Source organism: Tetranychus urticae, chromosome 1, assembly GCF_039701765.1.
Source record: "Tetranychus urticae isolate SD_2017Ah chromosome 1, NJAU_TeUrti_SD_1.0, whole genome shotgun sequence".
NCBI classification, from domain to species: Eukaryota; Metazoa; Arthropoda; class Arachnida; order Trombidiformes; family Tetranychidae; genus Tetranychus; species Tetranychus urticae.
This window is the reverse complement of record NC_142958.1, coordinates 29,459,971-29,477,014: the sequence shown is the minus strand read 5'-3', so window position 1 is coordinate 29,477,014 and position 17,044 is coordinate 29,459,971. Positions and strand designations below refer to the sequence as shown.

General features: G+C 32.0%; 3 protein-coding genes across 3 annotated transcripts; all 3 read left to right on the top strand.

Annotated features, from left to right (window-relative positions):
• The first annotated feature begins 1,025 nt into the window (after window positions 1-1,025).
• LOC107362151 (carotenoid-cleaving dioxygenase, mitochondrial-like) lies at window positions 1,026-5,808 on the top strand. Its single transcript, XM_015929165.3, has 7 exons — window positions 1,026-1,372; window positions 3,654-4,399; window positions 4,455-4,748; window positions 4,818-4,914; window positions 5,114-5,220; window positions 5,314-5,422; window positions 5,481-5,808. Exons 1-7 carry the CDS (start codon window positions 1,234-1,236, stop codon window positions 5,657-5,659), a joined length of 1,671 nt encoding a protein of 556 aa, XP_015784651.1. The 5' UTR covers window positions 1,026-1,233; the 3' UTR covers window positions 5,660-5,808.
• A 3,491-nt stretch (window positions 5,809-9,299) lies between these two features.
• On the top strand, window positions 9,300-11,157 carry LOC107361660 (solute carrier family 60 member 2). Its single transcript, XM_015928505.3, has 4 exons — window positions 9,300-9,565; window positions 9,628-9,786; window positions 10,048-10,461; window positions 10,546-11,157. The coding sequence occupies exons 1-4, from the start codon at window positions 9,358-9,360 to the stop codon at window positions 11,094-11,096; spliced, it is 1,332 nt and encodes a 443-aa protein (XP_015783991.1). The 5' UTR covers window positions 9,300-9,357; the 3' UTR covers window positions 11,097-11,157.
• A 131-nt stretch (window positions 11,158-11,288) lies between these two features.
• Window positions 11,289-16,359, top strand: kz (putative ATP-dependent RNA helicase kurz). The gene is made up of 16 exons (XM_015928500.3): window positions 11,289-11,719; window positions 11,780-11,880; window positions 11,943-12,798; window positions 12,871-12,984; window positions 13,067-13,168; window positions 13,231-13,562; window positions 13,629-13,890; window positions 13,973-14,097; window positions 14,184-14,277; window positions 14,456-14,618; window positions 14,679-14,923; window positions 15,006-15,162; window positions 15,248-15,368; window positions 15,441-15,616; window positions 15,683-16,087; window positions 16,166-16,359. Exons 1-16 carry the CDS (start codon window positions 11,423-11,425, stop codon window positions 16,252-16,254), a joined length of 3,639 nt encoding a protein of 1,212 aa, XP_015783986.1. The 5' UTR covers window positions 11,289-11,422; the 3' UTR covers window positions 16,255-16,359.
• The last annotated feature ends 685 nt before the right edge of the window (window positions 16,360-17,044 follow it).

Below are 17,044 nucleotides of genomic sequence, written 5' to 3'. Positions count from 1 at the left end.
AAAATAAAGCTACTGATTATCTCTGAATATTTATTGCCAAGAAAACTGTTTGCCATTTTTGGAGCTTTGGAGATGAACAGCTTAAACTATTTACTGGTAAATAGACATTGAAACAAACCAAAAGATCGTCAGTAAATCATTTTATATCAAATATGTTTATTTTCAAAGGTCTTCATTGAAATGGCCATTCATTTATTGCTTGTTATTCTTAATGCAAATCGTAAATGATGTCGGATATTGCTGATGGTCGGACTCAAAGAGAGGACTTGAAAAGACGACGTGCAAACCCAACGTATCATCAGTCAACTGTTATTTTTCAATGCATGCAATGATCCAATGTGTAAATGATTACAATTAATAATAAAGATGTGTGTACTATGAGATGATTGACAAAATAAGTCGATAATTCATAGCTACAGTCAAAGGTTATCTTTCTTGAATGATCTCCATGTTATTCTCGTGTGATCTGATAAAGATCAAAATCAAGTTCATACATTGCTAGATCGAATAGCATAATAACAAAATCTCCTGCACCTAAAATTGATATTGGTCTTTTAGTTTATCTATTCCATTGAATCTCACAATATATTGACCTGAAAATTATGATAGCATAGCAATAAATGAATAATGAAAAGCAAGTATATGATGAATTGAAATAAGTTTAAATGAGAAAAAATGGAAAATACTTTTGGGTTAACAACAATTTACAACAATAAATTAAATCAATCTGAGTTAAAAGTTTCATAGACTCCTTATGATTGTTTTGTGGATCAATAAGGAATAGTTTGTTAAAACTCTTTTAATTTCTGGTCATATCTATTGGTGACCAGCACGTTGATTTTGATGATTTATGCATCATTGAATATTGTTGATAAATATTTTGCAAATGGCAGGTAAGTCACTCAATAAATTGCTGTATCACCAGGACAATAACTGATTGAATATCGAGGTTTTATAAGGATTATCATTCTGTTTGCTTCTTGCTCGTTTCATGATCAAATTGAAAGGCTTCATCTCAGTTTGTCTCTCCATCTCCTCCAGATTCATCTTTATCGATTTTTCTCTTCTCAATCATTCATCACGTTTCCATCCTTGGACTTCTCTCTGTTTACCCTCACTCTTCAATTCAATCCTTTTTTCACTGTTTTTCCCTGAAGATGATTCTTTCACTTCGTGCTTTATTGGAAGATTTACAATGACAAAACCGTTTCCTACCTCAAAAATTACGTTTCAATGCAGTCTTCAAAAGATTTCAATCCTTCCTTTGGATATTCAACATCAGTTGACGGTAATCCTCAAGTGGAAGCTCAATCACCTCACCTACGATCATGTCTACAAGAATGCTCTGAGCCTGTAACTGCAAAAGTCATCGGTAAGTGATTCGACTAACTTTCAAAATCCAACTCTAAATCAGCTGCCAATTGACCACTTTTTACACTCTATTTGATATTGAATTGCCTTCTTCAGGATATGCTCAATTCATGTCTTCTTGTTTTCAAACCTAATCTTTATAAGACAAATCGACACTAACCAATGTTTAAGTATAGAGAGTAAGATAGAAAAGGCCAGGTAAGGTAGTGTTTAGAGTGAATTAATAGTCAAGATGATTGAAGAAAAGAAATCAAAGATTAGAACTTCGATATTCTGAACTTCTTCGCTGTTCAACCTCAAATGCATAAAATTACTACCATGATCAAGCTCAGATTTTCTCAATTTTGAACGTTTCCAAGTTGCTATCTCGTCTTTAAGGTTCAACAGCGCTATCAAGTCTCTTGTACACTCCAGATACACTTAATATTTACCATTTATAACTGAAGTTCAATAATTTTCCTTGAAATTATGTTAAGCTTTTAATCGAAGGTAAGGTCGAGTTGGCCGTTAAAACAATCTATGACAAGTTAATGCAATCCTTTGGACTTAAATCGGATTATGTTAAAATATCAAAGTAACTCAAAAATCAAGTTGAAACTCACCCAAAGCAAAGAACTATTAATTTTCTTCCTTTTTTTGAAAGCAAATCAAGTGTAATGAAGGATTTCATAATGTCTAATTATGAAATATGAACAAAAATATCAAAATTTATTGCAACCCTGAAGCGACAGTTGAAATATTGTAACAAATTCCAATCATCAATAATGAGTTTGAAAAAAAGTTTCAAAAGTAAAATCAATTTTTGATTATGCAATTGTACTGTGTCCTTCCTGGCTTAATACCAAAAAGCGAAGAGAGCAAAGAGATTCATTGCCTTGAGCATCAATCAATAACCAAGACAATTTAGCTACCATCAAATAAAATGTAAGAATTGAGTGACAATCATGTGATTCTAATCGCAATAGGAACAGAGTTTTAAACCTTCAATCATACGAAAAGCATACTTGAGAAGCAAGAAAATTGATGGACGATTATCATCCTTTCAGGCCTCAAGATTAGCTTAATAAAGGATAAGAATCTTAGCAATATGAAGGGATTATGAAAATTATTTGCCTTTACTCAAGGTTTGATGCAAAATGGAGAAAGTTTAATGCTATTCATGAACAAATGAACGATTTAAAACTTTGACTGAATCTATGATTCTTGTTAATTGTCGTAATTCAATTTGCAAGCTACGGTTTAAAAACTATCATTGCATTCATCGTTATTTTCATCCAACTCTTTACATTAACTAACTTGAGTATTTCTAATAAATTTTCAATGGGGGCTTTTGGCCTTTTGAAAATGAAACTAACTTAAGTTTAGGCTTAAACTTGGCTTAATTTGTAGTTTAATACTTGATGGATGCGACAAAGCTTGGCAAGCTCATGTCATCAACATCTAGAACTAAATGTGTTGCAGGATTGTTACTAAAAAGACACAAACAACACGATTGACAGATTTATGCACAAACTAACACAAATGCTTAAAGAAAAATGGGCGCAAATAGTTTCTTGCAAATGTAGACTCTGTTGGTTTGTATATAATATATTATATATCGTATTATATTATAGCCGATAAGGAAATCTAACGTTTGGCAAAAGAATGATGATTGCAGGGGTCACCATTCTCGAAATATCGAAACTCGGAGTTTTTAGGCCAATGGCCAAAATCAAAAGAACTATTGATAATTTGAACCAAGAATTTAGTCCATGAAGTGCTCTAACTATTTTTATGCATAAATAATAAGTTTCGGCAATCTAATTTTTGCGATCACAGAATAAGATCGGTTTAACTAAAAATCGAAATGATCTGTTTTACAGAAAACGGAAACTTTTATTTGTCAAACTAAGCGCATTTTCTGGTTGAGCATCAAAGGCTACAAGAGTAAAATAAGTTTCATAGAAAAATCTCTTTCCATCATTGTACAAAAGACGATCAAAGTTTCATCTTCGAACTCGATTTTTTCGCCAACTATTGATCAGAGAAATCTTCAAATCATACAAATTGATTCAGTTTTTATGTCCTTACAAAATAATCGCTCCTGAATTTACAATAAAACTATTTTCACCCGTTTTTGCCCATTTTTCTTTCACCATTTTGTCAATCTTTGCAAAATTGTCATTTTGTGTCAATTGTGTTGCTTTTGCCTTCTTATAAATATTAAAAACTGTGTTGTAGCAACAGTTTTGTGGTTAACGGGAAAGTTTTTCTCATGTCATAAACTTTTTTGTGTCTACCAGGACAAATCCCATCTTGGGTCAAAGGCTATTTGCTACGGAATGGCCCAGGACTCCGTAAAGTTGGTCTTGATGAATATTGTCATTTATTCGATGGTCTTGCTCTTATCCACCAATTCACCATCGACAATGGTTCCGTTACTTATCGAAATAGATTTTTACGCTCTCAGGCTTACAAAAGAAACATGAAAGCGAATCGAATTGTTGTCTCTGACTTTGGGACCCGTGCTTATCCTGATCCATGTAAAAGTCTACTTGGAAGGTACATGAGTTACTTTTCATTCAAACAGTTTACTGACAATGATTCCGTCAGCATCTATCCAGTTGGTGATGAATTATACGCTTCAACTGAATCAACTTTTCTCCACAAAATCGATCCCGAAACAATTGATACCTTAGGAAGCACTGACTTAGCTCAATATGTTGCCGTCAACACTCAAACGGCTCATCCACACATTGAACCCAATGGTGTGGTTTACAATTTGGGAAGCAATTTCTGTGGCATTGGCAGTTACAATGTAATCAAAGTGGATCCAAATGAATCGAAAGGCTTTAAATCAGCTTCACTTTTAACCAGCATTCCAGTTCGTAATAAAATGTATCCATCATATTATCACAGCTTTCTGGTTACAGAGGATTTTATCGTCTTTATTGAGCAGCCTTTGGTCACATCGATTCCGTCCATACTTTTGAACCATTTCATTGGCGGTGCTTATAGCAAATCCTTGAAATGGCGACCGGAATTCAAAGTAATATTAAAATTTGTACTTGTTTTCTCTGTACTAAAGCTTTTCTATTTTCTAGACTCGTTTCAATGTGATCGATAAATCAAACGGAGAAGTGATCGCGAGTAATTATGTCAGTGAACCATTTGCGTTCTTCCATACAATTAATGCTTACCAAGAGGATGGTCACGTCATTTGTGATATTTGCTGTTATGAAGATGGATCAATAGTTAATGCGCTATTTACCGATAAGTTGGCTCAAATTAGTGATCAAAGCGATGAAAATAAAGCTGAATCTGTTAAGGATTTTCAATCGCTCAGATCTCAAGCTCGACGTTATGTTTTACCATTAAATGTTGATTCATCTGATGAGGTATAATGTGGTTATTTTGCTGAGATTGCCTCAAATCATTCACTCAAATCATTTTTCTCGTCTTTACAGTCTTCTGTAAATCTGGTGACTCTGAAAGGTTCGTCAGCAAAAGCTGTACGCAATGGCGATGAGATTGAGGTAATTCACGAATCTTTGACTACAACTGGTAAGTTTTGCGGCTTCTCTTATAGTCAATCAGAGTATTGATCTTTTGAATAAAAAGGAAAGGATGCTTTTGCTTTACTATTTGCTATTACATTGATTCAATATTTAGTTTAATGCTAATGTAAGCTAAAAATACTAAATTGACATTGAATATTTTATTGATCGAAAGTTTAATTCATTACTTTCTCATTCATTTACAGGTTCGAATATGGCTGAAATGCCTCAGATCAATTATCGACATTACAATGGTAAAAAGTATCAATATTTTTACTCAATTACAAGGAACGAAGATTATCTTGCTCAATTGGTTAGTTTAATTTACTTATTCTAACAAATTTATCGATTTCTTTACAAAAAAGTTACATTAAATTTTCACTGATTCATTTTTACTCTAATTCAGTTGAAATGCGATGTAATTACGAAAGAAACAGTCCTTTGGTCCGATCAAGGATGTGCACCTTCTGAACCAGTTTTTATCCCAAGACCAGGAGCAGTCGATGAAGACGATGGTATTTAAAGTCACAATTTATTTTTATTTTCAAACTCAATATCTTTTTGTTTTTCTAGGCGTAGTTTTATCTGCCGTTTTGTACGAGAAGATTGAAAATGAAGGATTCCTTCTGGTTCTGGATGGCAAATCCTTCAAGGAAATGGCGAGAGCTCATTTCAAAACTCCATCAGCAATTACCAGTGACTTTCATGGTTTATTTTGTCCAGTTGAGTCTCCAGAAAAGCTCATCAAATAGTGACTGACAATAACGAAGGCAATGTTTTCAGTTTCAGTTTCGCTGTCTTACGTTCAGTCCATTGAAAGAGTTTAATCTTTAAGTATTTATGTATTTGGAAATGAAATATTTTTTCAATAAGAAAGCTAAATAAATTATTGGAAAACAAACTCACTATTTCAATTTGAGTTTGAGGATTTTAAAAGTTCATTCGCTATTAATTATCTAATGAAATGATGGTAAAGCACCAGGTTTTGGTCAATTGAACGTAGTTAGCAACAGATCGACCCATTAAAAATATACCAATCTTTAAATGCCAAAGAAAAAGTTATTCGGTTATTAAAAGTTACTGTTTTTCGGAGTTTAATTGGGATTGGGATTTGATGCAATTGATGACTGATGATGTTTATAAAAACGCTGAAAAATCAATATTAACCTGAAAACAAGAAAATTGTAAATAAATTGTGACAAAAAGTAGTTTAGACACAATCAATGCATATTATTAATAGAATAATAAATCCTCAATGAACTTGGAGTGACAAAGATATTGATTAAAAATTAAGACTGCAAGATGGAATAGTTGCATTTTCATTTCACAAATATCAAAATAATCAGAACCATTAGAATTATGATGAAGCACGGCTTACGCATATAATGAGCTTATTTAAATATTCATCTGAAACGCAATAAATCGATCAATTTTTTATTTTTTAAACTGTTTACTCTGGTTAATATTAAAATGCTTATTGCATTGTACAACTCAACACTCAAAAATTTGAACACCAACATCATTTCATTTCCTCAATGCTTCAAAACACATCGAGTTGAGTTACATTGAGTTCCCAATTTACATGGAGTCGGGAAGGAGTTTCATCGTATCAACACGATATTCACTTTCATATTATCTGGTCAAATATCAACTGTACTGGCTATCATATTTACCTTTGCCCATTCCATGGTACAATAAAACTGTGTCAGTCTTTTGTTATTTTGTTTGTCTTGTATATCTAATGCGAGTGATAATTTACATTTTTGTGCCCCTTGAGCCACCTTTAGCACTTTATTTGGGAGATTTTGCTTACGATTCGGATTCTTTACATGATTTTATTTGGTCCATCCTTTCATGTTGGCTTACAGCTTCAGTGTTTGCTTTCCATTTGCTCGATCAAACAAACAGATCGGTAAAATTGCAAGCTTGGTTCGTCCATTTATCGATTTTGGAAAAGGGAAAAGATCATTTCTTCAAGAAACCAAATAAAAAATTGGTGTTTGCTTCAAAGCTTTTATTCATCAACCTTAAGACAACGCTTTTGTGTTGTCCGTCTTTTGCTTTTTGTCTATTCATTCCTCATGTAATTAACAATTGTTCAAATATTCCCCTCGTGATTGTCCTCCTTGTTCATGGACTTACTACTTTTATAGCTGCTTTAACTGGCGTCACTTTCTGTGTCAGTTTGAGCTATTTGTTTGCCTTTTATGCTTTTCTTGTTGGACAAAAGTTGACTTACATTTCAGAAGTATTTAAATGTCACAAAAGTTCCCATCGGAAAATTTTGTCAAACTCTAATCAGTTAATTTCCTTATTGCAGCAAGCTTATTGTGCCGACTTTTTCTGGTCCAAGTTGAATGCCTACGTTTTTCTTGCTACATTTTTTGCCCAAATTTTCATTATATATTCAGTTTTCTTTATACCATTGGACAAGATTCATTTCATTTGTCTGATTGGACTTGGATTGATCAACTTTACTTGTGGACAGTCTGTCAATTTTGTTTGTGGAGTCTATGCGAGATCAAAGGTAACTCATGAAATTATCATTTGAACATTTTAAATTGTCAATTTCTCTCTCAAATTGATAGCTAAATGACTGTCAAAAGCAGTTGATTCGAGTTATTTTCATAAAGGATGCTAAACTCAGAGTTTCACTAAAAATAAAGCTTCTGATTATCTCTGAATATTTATTGCCGAGAAAATTGTTTGCTATTTTTGGATCATTGGAAATGACTAGCATTAATTATTTAAAGGTAAGTAGACATTGAAACTGACTCAGCATCTTTGATTAACAACTAAATTACTTTACTACATTTTATATCAAAAATTTTTCATAGGTTTTCACTGAAATGGCAATTCATTTATTTCTTGTAATTCTTAATGCAAATCGTAAATGATGTCAGATAATAATATATGGTTGGAGTTGTAATACATGTAAATTATTATTAAAGTTATCATTGAAAGCATAAGTGTTTAAATGATGAAATGAATTGTAAGATGTGTCGATCGAGACAAAAATGTGACTGAAGTCGATCACTATTACATTGTTTCATTACTTTACGATTAAGATTATGAACTGTATCAAGATACAGGAATCAAGGAAAAATGATTGCGAATGATTATTCCTTTGCATTATTTGTGCTTGCGAGTGAAGATTGGTGACAAACATGGTGAAAAAGATGAAATCTTGTTTCCTTCATGTTAACATGAAAATTATGATATCATACAATAAATGAGTAAACATGAAAAGCAAATACATGTATATGATGAGTTGAAATGAGTAAACTGGGAAATATTTTTTCATGCATTTTGGGTTAACAACAAAAAAGCTTTGCCTGTAGTCTGAATGAATAAACATTTAGATTTACTCATCATTCCTGGTGTTGTTATTCAATTCAGTGTTGGGAGTTGCCATTCCCAAAACTTTTGCACTGACAAAATTAATGTTCTTGAAACAAATTTTATCAATTTATTAAAAGTAATAAGAACAGACAAATGTTTATAATTTTACTTAGAAAATAATTAAAATAGAAAAACCAATTTCGAAGATAAAAAACCCTAAAATCAACAGATTAAACCTGAAACTAGGTGCGTTTACACCTTTATCTACTGAGCGAGTTAGCTTTGCTCATAATAAAAGTGCTAAAATGTTGCACTCCAAATCACTCCACTATGCTTTAACGAAGGTATTTATCTCATTCAAAGCAGTTCTGGGCAACTCGTGAGATTCCCTTGGAGTTTTATCTCGAATTCACTGAAAATAAAAAGATTTAAAAGACTTTAAATAGCGTGAAAAACATTATCAACAGTGTGATCTACATAATTAAGATCGTAAAGTGCGATAGCACGCAAATAAACTGGCAATAAAGATTACTCTATTGTTAATTACCAGAAGATGAAGCTAAATATTGTTCATCTGATTGTTAATGTTTTCATCATGTAGGTCTTTGTATTATGTTAAGAGATAAAATCAACTTCTTTGAGTGATTTCTCAACAAAAGATGAAACCATCCATGATAATAAAATATCTACGAGTCATGACTTTATTATGCTTCCAACTTTCATTGGACTGGGACTTTCAATGTACAACTATTAGCATCTTGCTCTAACACAATATTTAGTTGAGAGACTCTAATATTGGGTTTAGGATGCTTTAAGACAAATGACGTTTAGCGATATTTTCAATTACGAAAGGAATTGTTCTTAGATGTTTCATTGTATAATAAATTGTTAAATACTTTGATAAGGACAGATAATGATGTCAGGTGTCTTTCAATGACAAAAGGATTTGATCTGATAAATTGCATGATAAAATAATGAATAATCTGATAGAGACAGCTAATATATAAACAAGCTTGTTGATTAAAATTAATAACATTGTTCAGATTTCAATGTGTTAACGGATTAACAAGTATAGACAGTGATCAGTGATTTACTTGAAACTCGAACCATGAACATCTCAAAGTATTTAGCAGCTAATCGTGTAAAATTATTGAAGACATTATTCTGTTACCTTTCATATACATGTTACGGTGCTGGAACCACTTTAATGGGTTCATCCTTGTTTGATTTACAAATAAGGATGAATGTCTCATTCGCACAAGCATCTCGTCTGGTGCCAAGTCGTTCATTTGGTATTTTGATCGGATCGCTAGTTTGTAAGTTGATATAAAAACCAAAGATATTAAACTTGATAACATCGTCTGTGTGCTTCTTTTAGCGGGATTTATTGGTATTTTCGTAGAACCTGAAATGGTCTTATTTCTTAGCAACTTGATGGCTGGTATATTGACTGTCGCAGCTCCTTGGTTCAAACAGTACAATGTCGTTTATGCCTGCCTTTTCTTGTGCGGAATAGCACAAGGAATCATGGAAATATGTAAGCATTTACATTTCGATTGTTTCCAAAACTAACCTCTAAACAATGTCAATAACAAACCGAATAAGTAGCAAAAAAATGACCTTAGGTCATAGTGTTGACTAGTGTTTATTGATATTTCAGGAAACAAAAATTGTCTCAAGACAGCTTTTAATTTCAGGAATTAAATTAGATCACAACTTTTCTTCATCTTAATTAGAGAATAAATTAGAGATAACCGGCAAATTGGGATTTAAGATTGTTTGTTTGTATTTGTTTCAGTTATCAATGCATTTGTCCTCTCAACTTGGAACGATGAGGCAACTAATTACGTCCAGATATTGCATGGAGTTTATGGTGTAGGGTCATTGGTGGCTCCTCTGATGCTTAAACCCTTTTTATTGCCGCAAGTGTCTGATATTAATGTAAATAATACAATTGAAAGTGATGGTCCAACTATTGTTGCTTACACTCCAGACGATGTTAAAGTTCAATATCCATATCTGGTTCTCGGGTTAACTGTGACTCTTACTTCACTTGGATTTTTATATTTCTATTTCAAGAGCAAGAAAAATTCAACTAGCAAGAGTAATGAAACCATAAACACTGATAATCATCCTACATGGAAGAAAATTTTAGTTGTTATAATTGGCGCTTTTATTGCTCATACAACATTTTCAGTTAACGCTATGACCGGTAAGCTGTTATGATATATTTTTTTTAATTTTTCATCTCACTTGATACAAATCATGAAATCGTTTTTTAATATTATTCAACCAGGATCATTGGCACCGGCTTTTGTTGTCAAATCGGACCTGCAAATGACCAAAAAGGATGGTGCAGATTTGGTATCAGCATATTGGACTGTCTTCACATCTTATCGTTTACTTTTCATCATTGCAACTAATTTTATTGAAAAGAAAGCCATAATCATCTTTAATTGTCTGCTAACTTTGACAAGCACTGTTTTAATGTTTCTTTATGCTGCTCATAGTCGGACCTTCGCTTGGATCTCATTCATCATGCTTGCCGTTGGATTTTCACCAACATTTGCAGCTTCTCTCGGTTTCATACAAGAGTACATATTTATAACGCGAAACTATGCGTCTTTTATCTTTCTCATTGGTGCCATTGGTGACACGGCTCATCCCTGGATAATAACTGGATTCATGGATAAGACACCTGAACTATTTGCTACCTACGTCGCCTCTTTGGCTGCCATGCAGGCCATAAGTGTATTTATTTTACCGTTTGTTTGTGCAAAGCTTTTCAAAACCAAGACCAAAGAGACTCTCAATAGAACGTCATCTCTAAGAATCAGTCAAAGATAATTGATGTTGCTTTAAATTAAATTTGTTATTGTAATTAATAAACATTCCTTGTGTTATTTAACCAGAAAATTTCAGTATTTCTTGTTTAGTTTCAATTGTTTCGACTGATCAACGTTAAGATTTAAAAAATTATTAAAATAAGGTTGATCTCGCTGGTTACAGATGGCGCCTCCATCATTCCACAGTCACATGGTTTTGTTTACCTCATTTAACCCATGCCATGTTTAATGTTTTAATATTTACGTGTTTGTAATTACACTTTATTAACTTAATAGCTATCTAGTTCTTAAATTTAATTTAAATTTGTTTATATATTGTGTTACACTATGGGTAGATCAATTAAACGACGGAGAAATATTAAAGCAAGATCGGGTGGTAAAGATACAATAAAGTCAGCTGTCAAAAGTAAAAGTAGTGTTGCTGAAATTCCTATCGAGTTGGAAGTTGATCATAGCAAATATGATTCTTCTAATCCATTGATTCTTCCATCAAATAAAAATGTTGATGGTGTTAAAGACAGAAAAAGTGATGTACAATCCAAGAAAAAGCCGAAAAAAGTGCTGTCACTCAAGAAGAAAAAGAAGTTACAAAAAGTTTTGGATAGAAAAAAGAGAATCCAAGATGTAAGTCTCAATATTTATGTTAATTGAATGATTTATTTACTCTTTTTTTAATTTTTACAGAGGTCTTCAATTTTAGATGAGCTAAAAAAACATCAATTGGATACAAAAACTTATAGTGCAATGTCTTCAACTTCGAATTTACATACAAAAGGATACAAAAGGTTAGTTAAATTTTTTTTCTCAATTTTCTTCAGAGAGATAATTTATTTTTATTTATTTACAGAAATATAGATATTGCAAGTTCACAGATTGCTGAAGTTGAACTTTCTAAGATAAAGACTTCAGCAAGAAAACGAATGCGCATCAACACCCTGGAAGATGCTAATAAAAAAGTAGGAAATAATGTCTTAGGATTTGATCGCTCTGATGATGATTCAGATGGAGAAGAAAAAGAAGAAGAAGATGACGATAACGATGACGAAGGTCATGGCGAAAACGAAGAAGAGGAAATTAAGGAGGAAGAACCGGCAGATGTAACTAACCAACTCAACTTGAATGATAAAGAAAATTTATCAACTGAACAAGAGAAAAACAAAGTGGTTGAGGTGTTATCGAAATGGGAACCAGAAGAAAATTCAGTAGCTGATGAAGTTGTTGATAAAAGTGAAAATGAAAAACCTAGTGAATCTTCAAAAGTTCCTGAGGAACAACTAAAAACTGTAGATAAAGATGTATCTAACATTTCAAAGGAAGTTACCATGAAACCTAGATTTGTTTCTGTAAATCGAGATCCAGAAATCCAAAAGAGCAGAGAGGGGCTTCCAATATATAGTAAGGAATGTGAAATCATGGAAACTATCAATGATAATGATGTAACCATTTTGTGCGGAGAAACTGGATCAGGGAAGACAACTCAGATTCCTCAATTTCTCTACGAAGCTGGTTATGCTATTGACAGAAAGATAGGAATCACAGAACCTAGAAGAGTCGCCGCTATTGCCATGGCTAGTCGTGTTGGTCATGAAATGAACCTTTCCAGTGATATTGTTTCATACCAAATTAGATTTGAAGGCAATTGTACAGATGAGACAAAAATTAAGTTTATGACGGATGGTATCTTGCTGAAAGAAATTCAAAAGGTAATTCTTACTTCAAAGTACCCTGTGTTTCTTAATAAACAATAATCTCTTCTTTAATGCTCTTTTCTACAGGATTTCCTATTATCAGACTATTCTGTTATTATCATTGACGAAGCTCATGAGAGAACAGTGTACTCAGACATTCTGATCGGACTTTTATCTAGAATAATCAAGCTAAGATCAAAGGTAAGATCTCAAGATACGGAAAAATTAATTGATATTAGTGATTGTTTCAGCCCTTAATTATTTTTCTACACTTTTCTTACAGAAAAATGATCGTCTAAGACTAATTATCATGTCAGCTACTTTGAGAATCGATGATTTTAAGACCAATCCAAATTTATTCAAAACTGAACCTCCTGTTATAAATGTAAGTCTTCTTTAGCATTTTTGTATCTTCTTAATTTTAATATCACTCGTTTTCTCTCTCAGATCGAAGTAAGACAATATCCAATCAATGTTTACCACAACAAGGTAACACCAGAAGATTATATTCACGCAGCATATTCTAAAGTTTGTAAGATACACAAAAATATGCCTAAAAGAGGAGGAATATTAGTTTTTCTGACTGGTCAACAAGAAGTTTTAACGTTATGTCGGAAATTACGCCAAACATTTCCTTTTAATGAAAATTCGTTAGCAAAACAAAAGGAGAAGGAAGAGGAAAAAGAAATACAAAGAGTATCAAGAAAAGAGGCCAAGAAACTTCGTAAAACTAAACCTAAAACATTAGGTGATATTATGCCTCAGATTGATTTAAATGCGTAAGAATCTTGTATTATAATCATTTCGCCTTGTTTAACTAACAAAAATCTATTACTTTTAATCAGATTTGGTGATGAAATCGATTTGGCAGATGATGTATCAGATGAGGATGGAAATAACGAATCTTCTGATGAGGACGATGACAATGTTGTTTCTTGTAGTGATCCTCTTTATTGTTTACCACTTTTTTCGCATCTCAATGAAAAAAGGCAACGTCTGATTTTTGAAAAGCCTCCTGAAGGGGTTAGACTTTGTGTAGTCGCTACAAATATTGCAGAAACGTCTTTAACAATACCGAACATTGAATATGTTATTGATACTGGAAAGGTAGATCAACTCTCTTAGCTTTTTATTTAACTTTACTTATTCATTTATTTTTTCTAAATTTATAAAATATGCACATTTTTAGGTTAAAATGAAATATTATGACCAAACTACTGGTATTTCAACGTTTTTAATTGACTGGATTTCTCAATCATCTGCTGATCAAAGAGCTGGGCGTTCAGGAAGAACGGGTAAAGGACATTGTTATAGGTATTGTATCAATTTTTGATTTTTTTATTTGGTGAATATTTTCCGGCTAAATAATAAATCGATTCAATTTGATCTTTCTATTTTAGGTTATATTCATCAGCTGTCTACAATGATTTCAAAAAATTTTCTGATGCGGAAATAGTTCGGAAACCAATAGATGATCTTGTTTTACAGATGAAGGTATGAATTTAGGGCATTTAGAATGTGCAAGACCACAATATAATTGATAGGACATTGATTCTTGAAATGAAAATCAAGAAATCGAAAACATTGTAGTCTTGAACACATCTTATTATTTATCGATGAGATTTCACCTCTAGAATTACACTAAACTAACCATTTTTTATTTATTTTCCAGTCGATGAATATCGACAATGTAGCAAATTTTCCTTTCCCAACACCACCATCTTCAGAAAGTATCCTTGCAGCTGAAAAAAGACTGGTCTTGCTAGGCGCTCTAAAAGAAACAAAAGTGTGTGAAGCTAAAATTGACAAAGCAAAAAATAAAACTCAAGCTAAAAGTGAGTACTTTTTAAAAATTTAACTTTCATCCATTTACTGAATATTTTTTTTCTTTCTAGCTGTCGCAAGAATCACTCCTCTCGGGCGAACAATCTCTCTCTTACCGTTAAGCCCTAGATTTGCTAAGATGATTATTTTAGCATCGAAACAAAATCTTATTTCTTATTCGATTTCAATCGTTTCTGCTTTGACTGTCCAAGAAATATTTGTTTCTCAAAGCTCGGTTGACCAAATAAATGAAGATGGAACCAAAAAAGTATACAAAGATAGACTTTCAATCATCCGTAAAAAATGGGCTGGAATCGTGAGTTTCTCGTTTAAATTCAATTTTTTCTAGTCGAAACTAATTAGATTACTTATATTATTTACATATCTCTCAATTACAGGGTAATAGTTTATTATTAGGTGATATGATGATTTTTCTATGTGCAATTGGTGCTTGGGAACATGTTGATTGTATTCCTGCCTTTTGTAGTAAATATGGACTTCGTTTGAAGGCAATGAATGAAATACGTAAATTAAGAATACAACTGTTGAAAGAAAGTATGATAATTTTCATTATTTTTCATCGTAATTTAATTACTTTTATCATTTGATTACTGATAATTATATTATTTTATTTTCACAGCTTCGACTATTTTCCCTCAATTAGGATTATCAACAGATCTGAAGATGTTGCCTCCAACTGACGGTCAAGCAAAAGCACTCAGACAAATTTTACTTTCAGGTCTTTTTGATCATGTTGCAAGGTAAATTGAAATAATCGCAAATCCATCTTTATTGTTTCGTCTAATTTTAATTTCTTATTTTGTTGATCTTAGAATCATGCCAGACGATGAAAAAGACAATGAAAATCGTAGAATATTAAAAAACGCATATAAAAGTATCGAAGTTGAACAACCTGTCTATATCTCTAATGATTCAGTTCTGAATGATGTAAAACCAGAATGGATTGTCTATCAAGAAATTTATGAAACACAGAAACTTTATATGAGAAGTGAGTAGATTTATTTTGTTTGCATTCTCGACCTTCTTTTAACAAACAAATCTCTTTTTTATTCAGATGTTGTAGCTATTGAGCCAGAATGGATACCAATTTATGCACCTAATATGTGTACATTTTCCAAGCCAATGAATGACCCTCCACCTCGCTATGACTCCGAAGCAGATTGTGTTAAATGTACTGTTAACTGTAACTTCGGTCCTTACAACTGGATTTTGCCAGATACAGAAATCGAGTTTCCAGAATCAATTGACAAATATCGTTGGTTTACAAGATTTCTTCTTGAAGGTTTAGTTATCGATTATTTTATATCTAAACGTTCATCTTTGCTATCAACACCAGCTATCATGCAAAAATCATGGGCCAAGTTACAAAAAAGAACAGAATTTATCTTAAACAGTCTAGCCAATCACAGAATCTGTTCTAAAAAATCTCTCATTGCGAAGTGGAATGAAGACCCGAAATGTAAGTTGTTTGAATTTTTTTATATTGTTTGCATTTTCAAAAATTTTGACCAAATTCCATTCTTTTCTCTTTAAATAGATCTCTTGACGGAATTTTTGAAATGGATACCTGAAGCTCTTCATTTTGAAATACAGTCTGAATGGCCTCCGTTAGAAAAATCCACGTAAAACGTTATTTTTGTATTTTATATGAATAAAACACTGTATAAAAAAGACTTGTGAATTGGTTCATTATATGATCTGTCAATTCTGATTAAACAATTTAACACAAAATTCAAGGTATCTGATAATTCAACATCTGATATCACTCCGTATATTTGTTTTACTAATTTTATCTCAAATCTGGATCAACGTTGGAGTTATTTTAAATTCAACTAATTTTTCATATTCTGTCATGTTTTTGATAATTTATAAGCAAATAATTTAGACTTATAATTTAGAAAGGTTAACATTGTAAATCTATTGAACCCAATGATTTGTACAATGGCACAATGATTATAACAACAATATTTTTACCGTGTGACTTTGATTCAAAATATGATGCGAAGGATTTTAAACAGAATAGTTTATAATGTAAAAAGGCTAATCTACTTATTATTACCTACTTAGAGTATTCATTTCTTTCAAGAGCAATACAAAATTCAGCAGTAATTCCCCAACATTGATGAATCAAATATCAACGATTCATGAATTTATTATGCTTCCAACTTTTATTTTAAAACTATCTTTGGACTGGGACTTTAATATATTAATATATCTATGAATATCTTGCATATTCAAACTTATTCAAACAGTTTCACAAAAGTGACTCTAATATTAAATTCAAGATGTTTCAAGACAAATCAGCCTTACGATATTTTCAATGAAAAAAGGATTTGATCTAATAAATTCAAAAGTAGATTGATAATAATCTGATTGAGACAGATAATAGTATCAAGTGCTAACATACAAACAAGTT